The sequence below is a fragment of the Eleginops maclovinus genome, chromosome 18, assembly GCF_036324505.1.
Source record: "Eleginops maclovinus isolate JMC-PN-2008 ecotype Puerto Natales chromosome 18, JC_Emac_rtc_rv5, whole genome shotgun sequence".
Lineage (NCBI taxonomy): Eukaryota > Metazoa > Chordata > Actinopteri > Perciformes > Eleginopidae > Eleginops > Eleginops maclovinus.
In genome coordinates this window covers 28,860,076-28,872,585 of record NC_086366.1, presented here as the reverse complement: position 1 = coordinate 28,872,585, position 12,510 = coordinate 28,860,076, and the positions used below count along the sequence as shown (strand labels likewise).

The window sequence follows — 12,510 nt, the reverse complement described above, 5'->3', positions numbered from 1 at the left end:
AAGTGGACTGCTACATGGAGAGGTCCCAGTTCACCTCCTAGGCTCTGCTGTGGTGCCCTTGAGCAAGGCACCGGACACCTCCAATCCCCCCTCCCCATTGCTCCCCGGGCGCTGCACAATAGCTGCCCACTGCTCCTTGTACTAGGATGGGTTAAATGCAGAGGACCAATTTCACTGTGTGTGCTCTGCTGTGTGCATGTATGTGACAATAAAGAGGGTTTCATCCTCCGATTCTATCTATCTATCTATCTATCTAACTTGTAGGAATTTATATTTTACCTTGAAAACTGGGTGTATGTATATGTCTGCATATGTATGTATATATATATATATATATATAATTTAGTTTATTTGTGTGCATATTTAATTATTGATTTATCTTTTCTTTTTTCTATCCTGCAACTGCATGACTAACAGGAGGGCTACTTTCTGTATAAACTATGCTTTCTGCCCTCCCGCTTCTACTCATTTTTTTTGTTTGTTGGATTCATAAATTGTCTGTATTCATTTTGTAAAAGTAGAATAAATGAAAAAGAAAAAAAGGTCCTGGAATCAGCGAGCAAAACCAGCAGTCTCCTGGCGCTGCAGCTGAGCCTCTTCTTCACATCCAGATAGCCAGATCTTTAACGTGGGTCAGGCTCGGTCATAACCCTTAAAGGTTACTAGCCAAGTGAAGGGGAGCTTGCCTATGTTCCCACAGCCGTTTGTTCCCACAGCCCTATGTTCCCACAGCCTTATCTTCCCACAGCCCTATGTTCCCACAGCCCTATGTTCCCACAGCCTTATCTTCCCACAGCCCTATGTTCCCTCAGCCCTATGTTCCCTCATTTCTAAGATTTTTTTTCAGAATGAGGCCCTATGTTCCCACATTTCCTTTTTCATCAATTTGTATCAGATGTTATCCCCCTTTCTCCCAATTTGGTAGCCAATTACACCCAACCTTTTATCCAGTAGCAATTGACTATAGATGTAAGGTAGATTTGAGCTAAATCTGGGAACATAGGGCCTTTTTTCATGTTCCCATTGACTACCATGTAAATCTGGGGAAAAAAGGGCCCTGGGAACAATGGCTGACCCCTTCCAAACTCTCTCGAGCTCAACACCGCTACTCCAACATGGGGTTGATGTGGAGTGACGAAACATAATACCGAAATTAAACTCACCTCCATAAGTTAGTGCCATTTAGAAACAGCAAAAACTTTTTATAATTCTATGGGACACTTTCTGCTTACTGCGGACTCAGGACTGCATGGCTCAGATGGACTTGTTTATTTGTTTGTTTGTTTGTTTGTCTGTCTGTCTGTGTCTTAATTTTTGTATGTTAGTTTTTTCCTGTTTATTTTTATTTTTATTCATGCGCTTTGTGTTGTACCCAGTACATGTTCAATGTGCTATAAAAATAAAAATGACTTGACTTGACTTCATCAGAGGAGGGATCCCTCTGCCAGGACGTGACGTGCAATAGATGTCATGTGTAACTTCAAAATACATTTACAACATAGACAGTCCAAATGCCATACAAACAAATCATATCTCTATACAAAAGAAGAAGATGAAGAACGATCCAGGAGGATGTTGACAATAAATAATCCTCTGGAACAACCAGGATTTTACAGCCTTATAAAATCTCTTTGCTGCTGCTCTTTTTACAAAAACACTGCACACATCATAACGTTAACGTCAATATCATAGTGAGTGTCTAAATGCTGCATCCCCTTGAATGCTAATGTCTGAGGTGATTACTTTTTAATGTCTTATTGGTCCCATTAACTTTGGCCTGGATGTAAACCTTGGGTATTGGTGTATTTGGAGAAAACCTCTGAAGCACTGTGGCTACAGAGCAATGAGAGTAATAAAGACAGTCTTTTATCGCATAAGATCAGCAGCATTCTGTCTAATCCGCCCCCCGCCTCCTCCACTGTCAGAGAAACAGCATTAGCATTTTTATAGCGCAAGATATGGTACACAAATGTCATAATGATTCCTGATATCAGCTTATATTACCTCGTTACGGGCTCGGGCTACAATAACACTCTCCCTGGATGGAAATATAACCAACTGATATATGCTACGTATTCCAACATGGACACATAAATCCACTGCCTTCTGTAATGTGTGTGTGTGTGTGTGTGTGTGTGTGTGTGTGTGTGTGTGTGTGTGTGTGTGTGTGTGTGTGTGTGTGTGTGTGTGTGTGTGTGTGTGTGTGTGTGTGTGTGTGTATGTGTGTGTGTGTGTGTATGTGTGTGTGCACATGTGCGCCTGCGTTCGTGCGTGTGTGTGAGCCAGCAGCTCTCTCAGAACAAACAGTATATCATGAAACCCAGCGTCACGTATTCAGGCCTCAAGGAGACAGAATGGCTGTCTCTATGCACATCTTTCATACATTTATTGCAATATTTTTTAAAGACAATTGTGCACAGTACAGGGTACAGTAATATGATACTTCATTTTCTGCTTTCTTTTGCTTGTATGCTAGAGCAAGATTGTTGTTTTCACAGTGTCTAATATATAATCTGAAACTCTTTCAGTGTTTACTGGGAAATGTAAAACCCTGAACCCTATGATGCACTGTGCTGCCGCTGTGGTCTTTGGATACACTGCACTTAAATGTCAGTACGTGCTCACTAGAGTACGTAGAGATGTGTTCGATCCAGCTCCAGATAAAAGCCTTCAGTTATTATCATGTTGTGATTTGATTTAACAGACAAATTAAGGCTTTCGATTTTTAGAAAAGCTAAAAACTTTAAGGCATGCAACTTATGCAACACCAAGTGCTGGACCTGTTTTATTTTCTGAGTGTTGGGTACGTTCAGAGGGCAGCAGGTGGGGGGATGTGTCTGCTCAACACAGGTTCTTACAGGAATGGTTGATTAGTCCAAAGTTGTATGGATTTAAATTACCAGAACAAAAACTATTCAAATAGTTGAATTGGAACATTTATAAAGGATACATTTTTATTTTTGCTGTACATTAGCAAAGGTTGTGAATGCCACATCATTGTGACCTGCACAGCCATGCTCCTGTCTTCAGGCCAAGCTGACCCTGACCACAGACAGGCTGCCGGTCTGGAGCAATTACTCAGAGTGAGGGTGTGTGCTTGTCGATCAGTGGCGGGCCTTCACAATGACTTGTGAGGTCGTCCTAATGGGATCAGCCGGCTCTGGCCTCATTCCACAGTCTAAGAAATATTCCTCTATCAGTCCAAACAGCCGGGCCAATCCTGCCCAAACCCTCATTCACAATGCCCAACAGATTAGTGCTGAGACTAGAATCAGAAACACACATGATGGAGTGAACAAACACAGAGCCATTACACTCATGAACATACCCATGGCTCAGGTCATTCAGACAAAACAATCATTTGGTCAAAACTTCAATGGTGGAAGGGAGGACATGTATAAGTATTTTTGTGTGTGTGCGTGTGCGTGAAAACAGTATTTCTGATCTCGGACAAATTCTGACGCACAATGGCTCCATCAGCGTCCATCAGTGGATAGCTGAAGAAAGTACAGTCAGGAAAACACTTACCTCCGGGAGTAAATACTGCAGGATTCAATGTTGACAATAGCTTGACATGGACGCTGGCAAATATAAATCACTAGGGGGAAAGACGTAGCAATCTCACACTTTCCAGGGTGCGCGCATAGCAACCTCGTTTACATAGGTAGTAACACATTAACACATTTTCCCGGCGAGACCTGAAATAATCTTCATAATATCTATCAAACTATAGATCCTACACATCCACTGGACCTAGATTCCGGAGGTTAATATATTGTTCTCACGTGCGTGCGTGTGTGTGCAGATGACATCTATAGCCATGATAGGATCTTTAACCTCTCCTGTAATGACAATCATCATGACAGTGAAGTGGAGATGAGAGGAGAGGAGGAGAGGAGAGAGGGATTGCAAGGTAATGATACTTATGGCGGGCTGTGAAGAGGTCATGATCAGAGCAGGAGGATGGGAACATGAGAGGAGAAGAGGCACAGGGGAGGTAACTGAGGGGTCAAGGTGAGATGGGGGGACGTGTGAAAGGGGTAAATGTGAGGTGGAGGATACTCTGAGGGAGGGAGGAGAAGGAAGGTAAACAGAAGCAGGAAAAACAAGAGGAAAGATACTGAGGTCAGCAGAGAAGAAAGATTGACGGCATGATTCTTGAGCAAGGTAATGCCAAAATTATAAAAACAATGTGAGGGGACGCATCCAGTACAGCAGGCATGAAACACTATGTAAAACTTGATCAAGTTACAAGCTGACGGGAACTGACTTACCTGTACCTGAGACAGAGCCGGGGACTCACGGTTCACACTCAAAACACTATTTAATGGAGATGTTTTCACAGCAATATGGACCATATTAGAAAATAAATGACTTTAAATGGGAATAATTTTTTTATTTAAATGATTGTATTTTTAGGAATACTTAATCAACTCCCGTGCACTGGTCTGACTCTGGTATGTCCTGACCACTGTTGGGCTTCTAAATACTTCTAAAATGTAATACAGTACATATTACTTATTATGTCTTTTTAAAGTAATAAGTTACATTGCATTATTACTGTCTCTGAACTGTAATGCGTTACACTACTTTTGTGTTACTTTGAGTTACTTTCACCAAAATAACTGCAAAAGTATGGCTCTAAATGCTCAAATGTAGTTTATTGCAGGTCATTAATTAAAGCTATCTATCTATCTGGCAGTACATGCTGACAATAAGGAAAAGAGCAAGACATTAAACTCATGCTCCGTTTAAGTGGGCTAAATGATATGTGATACCAGTAACATGACGTCTCTGTGTGTTATTAATAACATGTTAGTGGAGCCTCTGCACGGCCCTGTAACCTGCTGTATATGAAATAGTCTCTATTCAACGTTAGCTCACCTTGTCATTGGTGTGTTAACAGGGATTAGGCTGACAAGCTTTCTAAAAGCCGACAATTCCAGAGAGGACAGAGGCTGCATATCTTCAACACTGCATTGTGAATCTGTCTCTAGAAGCTACAAAATCTAAAACGTATCATTTTCATTCAGAGTGGGAGGAGGATTATTTTTTCGTGTATTCGAATGCCAAGTCCATCTGTCTTATCTGCAATACAAATGTGGCTTTACCAAAGAAAAGGAATTTGGAGCGGCATTTCAAGACGGTCCACAAGAGCTACGATACAAACTTCCCAGCTAAATCACCACTGCGCGCCCGAAAAGTCAAGGACTTGAAAAGTCAGCTAGCAGCACAACAGTCCATTTTTACCAGGCACAATACCACAAGTAAGGCTGCAACCATAGCTTCTTATCGTTTCTGTCGTGTTCTTGCAAAAGGAAAGAAATCTTTCAAGGATGGTGAGATTGTGAAAGAAGCGTTCATGGAAGCCGCAGATGCGGTTTTTGCCGATTTTAAAAATCGAAAGGAGATTGTGTCTGCTATCAAGAAATTATGTTACACGGCGATGCGAGAATGTTGAACAGTTTTCTCAGTTTTCCATTTGGGGAAAATATAGATGTTGATTGTATAACATCCAAAGTGGCATCACTCTTCAACCTGGATAGCGGTGCTATTGAGAATGAGATCCTTACACTAAATAATGACAATGAACTCAAATCAAGAGCTACACCTGACTCAAATGTCCAATTCTGGAAGCTAATGCAGAAAGAGAAGTACCCCAACCTCAGACAAACTGCAAAGAATTTGACTGCACTTTTTGGATCAACATATTTGTGTTTTCACCTATGAAAATCATTAGGCCAAAATACAGATCCACCATGACTGATGACCACCTTGCAGGTTGGCACTACAGGTTAGTGTCTGATGGGGTTGATAGAGTGGGAAGAAGGTGAAGGTGTCTGCACCACAGATGAGTTTTCACCTATGAGTATCTGATTTACAGAGCAGCAATAATGGCCTCTTTAAGGTGTACATATAAGTTCACAGCCTGATATGGATCAGTAGGTAGACTCAGATGGGATTCAGCCATGAAGACATTGCAGAGGTCATATATATCCCGATCACATAGAATGGGCTGCTGAAAGACACATTCCATTTTGCATATGTCAAGATGGCCATCCTCAACAGGACGAAGGTAGTCTGATGCCTGGTAAAGCTCTGACACAGCGTACATGACGTTGGGTCGGCCACTGGGGACGTTCAGGTTTTTCGATGGCCTGGTTCTATGAGCAATCCAGGTCTGTGGTGTGTCATCCAATTCATCCTGTTAAAAATATACATTTAGTGAGTCTGTCTGCTCATATGCTGCAAGCTAGCGGGCCTTACAATGCATAAAATACTGTAATACAATGTAAAGGCATTATAGTAATATCTATAGTCCATGACATAGAGGACAGTGGGCCTTGGCAGTGCATGTTTAATTACATCAAGAGGACATTTAAGCTTTTGAAAAATGTATGGTTTAGGTGGTGTACTAAGCTTATCCTTACATATAGAAACAAAAAAAGGTCTATGTGCTGTGCCAGGCTTTGAGAAAAATGAGATGTCACACTAATTTAAAATGTTTTCTAGAAGGTATATGCAACATATAGCCTCTACGTGTGAGTGACATACAGCAACTGGGACCAGTTCCTTCTTCCTCCAAATCATGCACAATATACAGTCATCTAGTCTACGTATTATATAATGCGATATAATATTATGCAAAGTGAAAGTAGACTATCAAATGGAGCTTATTTCTCATTCAGAAAACATTAACATTTATTTCTTAAGTCACCTGGATAAGTCCCATGCAGCAAAACTAACGAAGGCTTTTGTCCATAAACCCACCATCAAATTACCCATTGTCCATTAGGTCTCACAAACAGTGACATCCAGAACTGTGCGCACTGGCGGCGAAGAAAGCCCCACCAATACTCAATCCTTTGATTTGCAGTACTGGCTCCCTCCAAGTAACTGTCCAGGGATTCGTCTAGCTGTGTAGGGACGAGGAAGCGCTGAAAGGCACGCACACTACCGTTCTCGGTTCCAAGATCGCCCCTCATAACTATTGAACAGCCATGTAAACGCTGCATAGCTTCTACATAGAAACCCCTGATCAACTTAGGGTCACTACTCGTTGTGTAGGCATTAAGCCAGATCATTTTCCTTGAAAAGTCATCAATGCACCCACTAACACAGAAGCCATAGGGCTTCAGTTTATCTTTATATCTGTATAGTTCAAGTGACAATAAATATTGTTGTTTTTGAATTGTACTTTGTTTGTTTGCTGAGACAGTCAGTTGTTGATTATATGCAGTCGTTGATACAGCTACTATGTAACAGCTAACTGGACCTCATTGAATTTGAGTTGAATACCCCTGCCGTAGGAGAACACAGTGTGTCGGCACACAGACTAAAGGCTGGCTGTTAAATCATTCTGAAATAATTGTCCAAAATAAAGGCAGTAAAATATACAGTCTATGAAACCCAACAGAGCTAGAGCAATGACGTGTGCAATATTACATTTTTCTTTATGCATATTTTACAAATCACTCCCCTTTTAAACTGTAGTCTTGCTTTACTGTCCTATAGTATGAATTGAAATGATTTCATACCTGTTTTTCATTTATTCTCTTATTTTTGTATAACTATAAGGATCATAAAAAGGTGTGCCTTGGAAATACTTGTTTACATAAATCGTGAGATGTATGTAAACAACTGAGATCACTCGCTAAACTAAACTATCTAAACCAGGGGTCACCAACGCGTCGCCCGCGGGCGCCATGGCGCCCTCGAGGACTACTTGAGTCGCCCGCGAAGGCCTGTTCTAAAATAGCCTAGTTCTCACGTGACACACAACTTTATTTTATTCGTTGTTAAACTTTCTATTATTTTTAAATATATTGCATTGCTTGTAAGAAGATAACAATATGCAGTATGCACGCATATAAACATATGCCTACTTATAAAACGTAATTTGTGTAAAATAAAATGCTTCAGATTACGTAGATTGGACCTAGCTGGTCTCCACGACAACCGTTGCGTGGAGACCGAGTCCAGTCAGTGCAGTGAAGCGAAGTCAAGATGAACGGATGATTACAATTTAATCGAAAACATGGCAGAAAAAAGAAAGAGAACGTATTATTTTCACGGTGAATGGGAGCAAGAGTTTTTTTTTACCACTGTAAAAGATGCCTGCGTGTGTCTCATTTGCCGGGCGACTGTGGCGATACCAAAGCGGCACAATGTTGAGAGGCATTTCAAGACCTGTCACGCAAGCTACCATGCTAACTACCCACCGGGCAGCGCACTACGAGTGGAAAAAGTAAGTGAGCTAAAGGCAGGATTGTGCAAGCAACAGTCTTTTTTCACAAGACCAGCTAAAAAATCTCAGAAAGCTACCGAAGCCTCGTTCAGAGCAACAGAACACCTGATAAAGAAGAAGAAGGCATTTACAGATGGAGACCTTTTCAAGGAAACGATGATGATAGTTCTGAACACTGTGCTTAAAGACGAGAAATATGGGAAGGAAGTGCTCTCTTCTGTAGCTGATGTTCAAATGGGGGCAAGCACAATGGTCAGGAGAGTGACAGCAATGTCCGACAACTTGACTGATCAGCTGGACCAGGATCTCAGGGAGTGCAGGTGGTTCAGCATCCAATGTGATGAGTCCATCGACAGCAGCAGCACGGCGCAGCTGATGATGTTTGTTCGGATGGTGTTTCAAGATTTCTCTACAAAAGAGGAACTTCTCACACTACTCCCCCTAAAAACCAGCACAAGGGGGGTTGATATCTACAACGCGGTGAAGGAGTTTTTCAACAACAGAAACATACCACTGGAAAAGCTGGTGTCGATTACCACCGATGGGGCTCCTGCGATGACCGGACGGCATGCAGGGTTCATCGCGCTCTGTAAAAGCGACCCAGCGTTCCCGAAATTCGTACAGTACCACTGCATCATTCACCAGCAGGCCTTATGTGCAAAGGTGCGTTTTCATTTTGTATTTTATTAATTTATGTTATCCTTGTTGTAGGCCTAATATCCTATTTGTAATTATGAGTAGGCCTATTGGGCATATTTTACGCATCTGCTTGTAGACCGGCCCCTACTGCGCTTTTTGGTCGTTAGAGTCAACTTCATAGTTGTGATACGGCGCTATATAAATACATTTTGTTTTGTATTGTATTGTATTGTATTGTTATTGTTTTTAAGTGCTTTGAGTAAGAGTGATTTTATTTTATTTTTAAGGTGATCGGCTTCGAGCACGTAATGACTCCTGTTGTGAGGATCATAAACAGCATCCGTTCCAAAGCTAAACAACACCGAAGTTTCAAGGTGATGTTGGCGGAGCTGTCGGCTGAATATGGGGACCTGCTTCTCCACACGGACATCCGATGGCTCAGCAGAGGACGGATTCTGCTCCGGTTTTTGTCGCTGTTGAGGGAGATCAAAGATTTTATGAAATCTAGAGACGAAGACACATCGCTGCTGGAGGACGTTGCGTGGCTACTAGACCTGGCATTTCTGACGGACATTACTGGAAAACTGAACAATCTGAACTGTGCGCTGCAAGGCAAAGGTAAGACTGTTGCCGACATGATCAGTGCTTTAAATGCGTTTAAAGCACAGATGAGCATTTTCTCTGCGCATTTACAGAGAAAAAAGGTGCTGCACTTCCCCTCTTTGCAGATGGTGCTGAACGACAATACCTCTGCGTCTGAGATTTTTGGCAACGCTGCCGAAAAATACACTCAAGTCATAAACAGGGTTGGGCAAGAGTTTGAGAATAGGTTTTGTGACATTGATAAACTTGAGCCATGTGTGTCGTTCGTTTCGAATCCATTTATAAACGTGGACACAACGTCCATTGCTGAGCAACTAAGTGCAATGTTCAGCTTGGATGCTGGGCAGGTGGAAATAGAAATAGTGACACTGCAGAATGACATTCGCCTCAAAGCCCACCAGGCTGCAGCAAACTTTTGGGGCCTTGTTGATACTGAAAAGTACAGTGGTCTGTGCACAGCAGCAATGAAGGTTGCCAGTCTGTTTGGGTCTACCTATCTTTGTGAATCAGCCTTTTCTGACATGAATTTCATAAAAAACGAACACAGAACACGGCTCACTGATGCACATCTGCAAGACTCACTCAGACTTGCAGTGTCAAATTACAGCCCAGATTACGAGGCCCTGGTTGCCAGCATGCAATGCCAGGCTTCCCATTAAAACTTATGAAAGATTGTGATGGATTAAATAGGCCTATAAATACTTTTGTTTAATGTTATGTTGTTCTGTTTGATGGTGATTACAGTGAAATAGAAATAAAGTGCTGATTTTGATATTTGTCTGTTTCCTTCCTTTTTAAGCCATTATTGATAATTAGGCCTATTGTGCAAATTTGTTAAAATGAGCAGTGTCCTCAAACAGGTGAATATAACTAATTAGTTTTACTATTAATAATAACATACAATTAAAGGTAAACCGCGCAAATTTGAAGCGTACCAAATTGGTAGCCCTTCACATTAATCGGTACCCAAGAAGTAGCCCTCAGTTCAAAAAAGGTTGGTGACCCCTGATCTAAACCCTCAGAGAGTCCTTTACCTCACTGAGCTGAGGTTATCTGAGCCTCTCAGTCTGACAGGAGAGGACTCTCCTCCACCTTGTTCTACAAACAGCTCCTTATATCCGTTAGCTCCTAGCTAGCACTAACACAACAACCCCCGGTACCGGTGCGCTCTCGCACAAAATGCGCTCGTGCCACAGCCCAAGAGCCGAGGAGCTTGAATGACTCAAAGAGACCCAGAAGTACTTGTATTGTATCATCATCATTATTAATTTCGGGTTAAATGTGTTAGAATTGTAACAGGTATAATATTACTTCAATTTCATTAGTAATGCGCTATATTACAGCGTTACAGAAAAGTTATACATTACTGTAACTCGTTCCACCCAACACTGGTCCTGACACGTTCCATCACTTTACGTTAAAACTCTGTTAACAAAATTATCCGAAAGTCATACACAGCAACCGTTAAAAATTCAACTGAAAGAAGCCTTTAGTGAAAGCAGCCGATCACAGGACACACATAAACAACAATACTCTCTGTATTATGTCTATAATTATAAATAGTTCTTGTGACTTTTCACTCACCACTTTGGTCACAGTAAGGTGAATGCATAAAGACCAATCAGTGTAGATGTTACTGAGTTCCATCATAGGGGGGTATGGCTGATTATTTTAATAAGACAAAATAAGGAGAGAAGAGATGGGTGGTGGGGAGGAGAGATATGGTTCCACTCAGACGACACTAACGATGAGGGAGAGACCCACTGAGCCAGTGTGAGAGAAAAAGCCCTCCTCTCAAAACTAGGGTATGCAAATGAAGACAACTGTTCATCAGCATGCAAGCTCATTGATTAATACCAACAAAGAAGAAGGTGCAACCCAATCAACAAAGTGTCAGTCTGCCATTATAAGGTACTGGAACTAGGATGACTATGAATCAGATAATACATATGTTCTCACGCACCTGTCTGAAACAGATATTGTTGTATGACGGTGATGATAGAACTCGCACCAACAGATTTTTCAGTTAGAACTATTCAAATGTTGGTAATATTTGACAGAAACAGAATGTATGAGCAGCTGCAGCCTACTTTACATCATGTTCACACTCAAACAGATATGGCTCACACAAGGCACTCTGATGCCAAGTGTTCAGTAACTTCACCATGGACATAACATTGTCAGAAAAGGAGTATACTTTATTTTTATTTTGATATTCAAATATACAAATATTAAAGTAAACCAACAAATATAGCGAGGTCGGTCCTTGGTTTAACAACCAAAAGTGTCTCAGACAGTAAAAACAAATGATTCCAGAGTGAGTAGTGTGTCAGATCATAGCCTGGGTAAATAACCTCCATGGAAACATTGTGTGGTTGATCATTGGGTCTGCTGCAGTAAACAAACCAAATAAATCATTAAAATTAATGAAACAAACTTCTTTTATTGATCCCTTAGGGCAGAGTGAGTCATTTTGTATCAGGATAAAGACAGAGGAATTGGTTTCCTTCATCACACAATTAGTTCAAGCTTCTAATAGAAAGTATTTAATTAAATTAACTGAAATGAATATCTCCTTATGAGCAGCACTAAAACGCGAGTAGATGAAACACCTCCCTAAAGATTATGTTACTGAGGCTGGAAGCATCAAATATCTTTTTACTTTAATGCCAAATCCAAGCCGTTGCCCACAGCCTAAATGTTTTCATGGGGCCTGGGAGTCCCTGACCTTCAGTGGAAAGATTATATTATATATTTATCGATGATCAATATAACACAGCTCTTGTTTCTAATGGACAGGCAGGATAGCAACAGAGTGCAGAAACAGTTCACTCAAAGAGCTCCATGTATTGGTAACATAATGAAGAGATGCCCATCAATACAAGTAGCGTTTTTTAACAGATAAAAGTGGAGCCAAGACTTATTCAAGGACCAACAACTGTATACAAATGTGTTTTTAGGACTTACTGATGTAAGGACGCACTGATTTGGATCTCCTTGTAGGGTTCCAGGTTTTGTCA

The 12,510-nt window shown here is 41.3% G+C and overlaps 2 protein-coding genes across 4 annotated transcripts in view; one reads left to right on the top strand and one right to left on the bottom strand.

Moving 5' to 3' along the window:
- The window catches only part of si:cabz01090165.1 (uncharacterized protein LOC100333421 homolog), a 315,307-nt gene that overhangs the window by 281,915 nt on the left and 20,882 nt on the right, over positions 1–12,510 (bottom strand). The window lies entirely within an intron of this gene.
- Positions 7,673–10,262, top strand: LOC134879762 (general transcription factor II-I repeat domain-containing protein 2A-like). Its single transcript, XM_063906261.1, has 2 exons — positions 7,673–8,911; positions 9,175–10,262. The coding sequence occupies exons 1-2, from the start codon at positions 8,039–8,041 to the stop codon at positions 10,147–10,149; spliced, it is 1,848 nt and encodes a 615-aa protein (XP_063762331.1). The 5' UTR covers positions 7,673–8,038; the 3' UTR covers positions 10,150–10,262.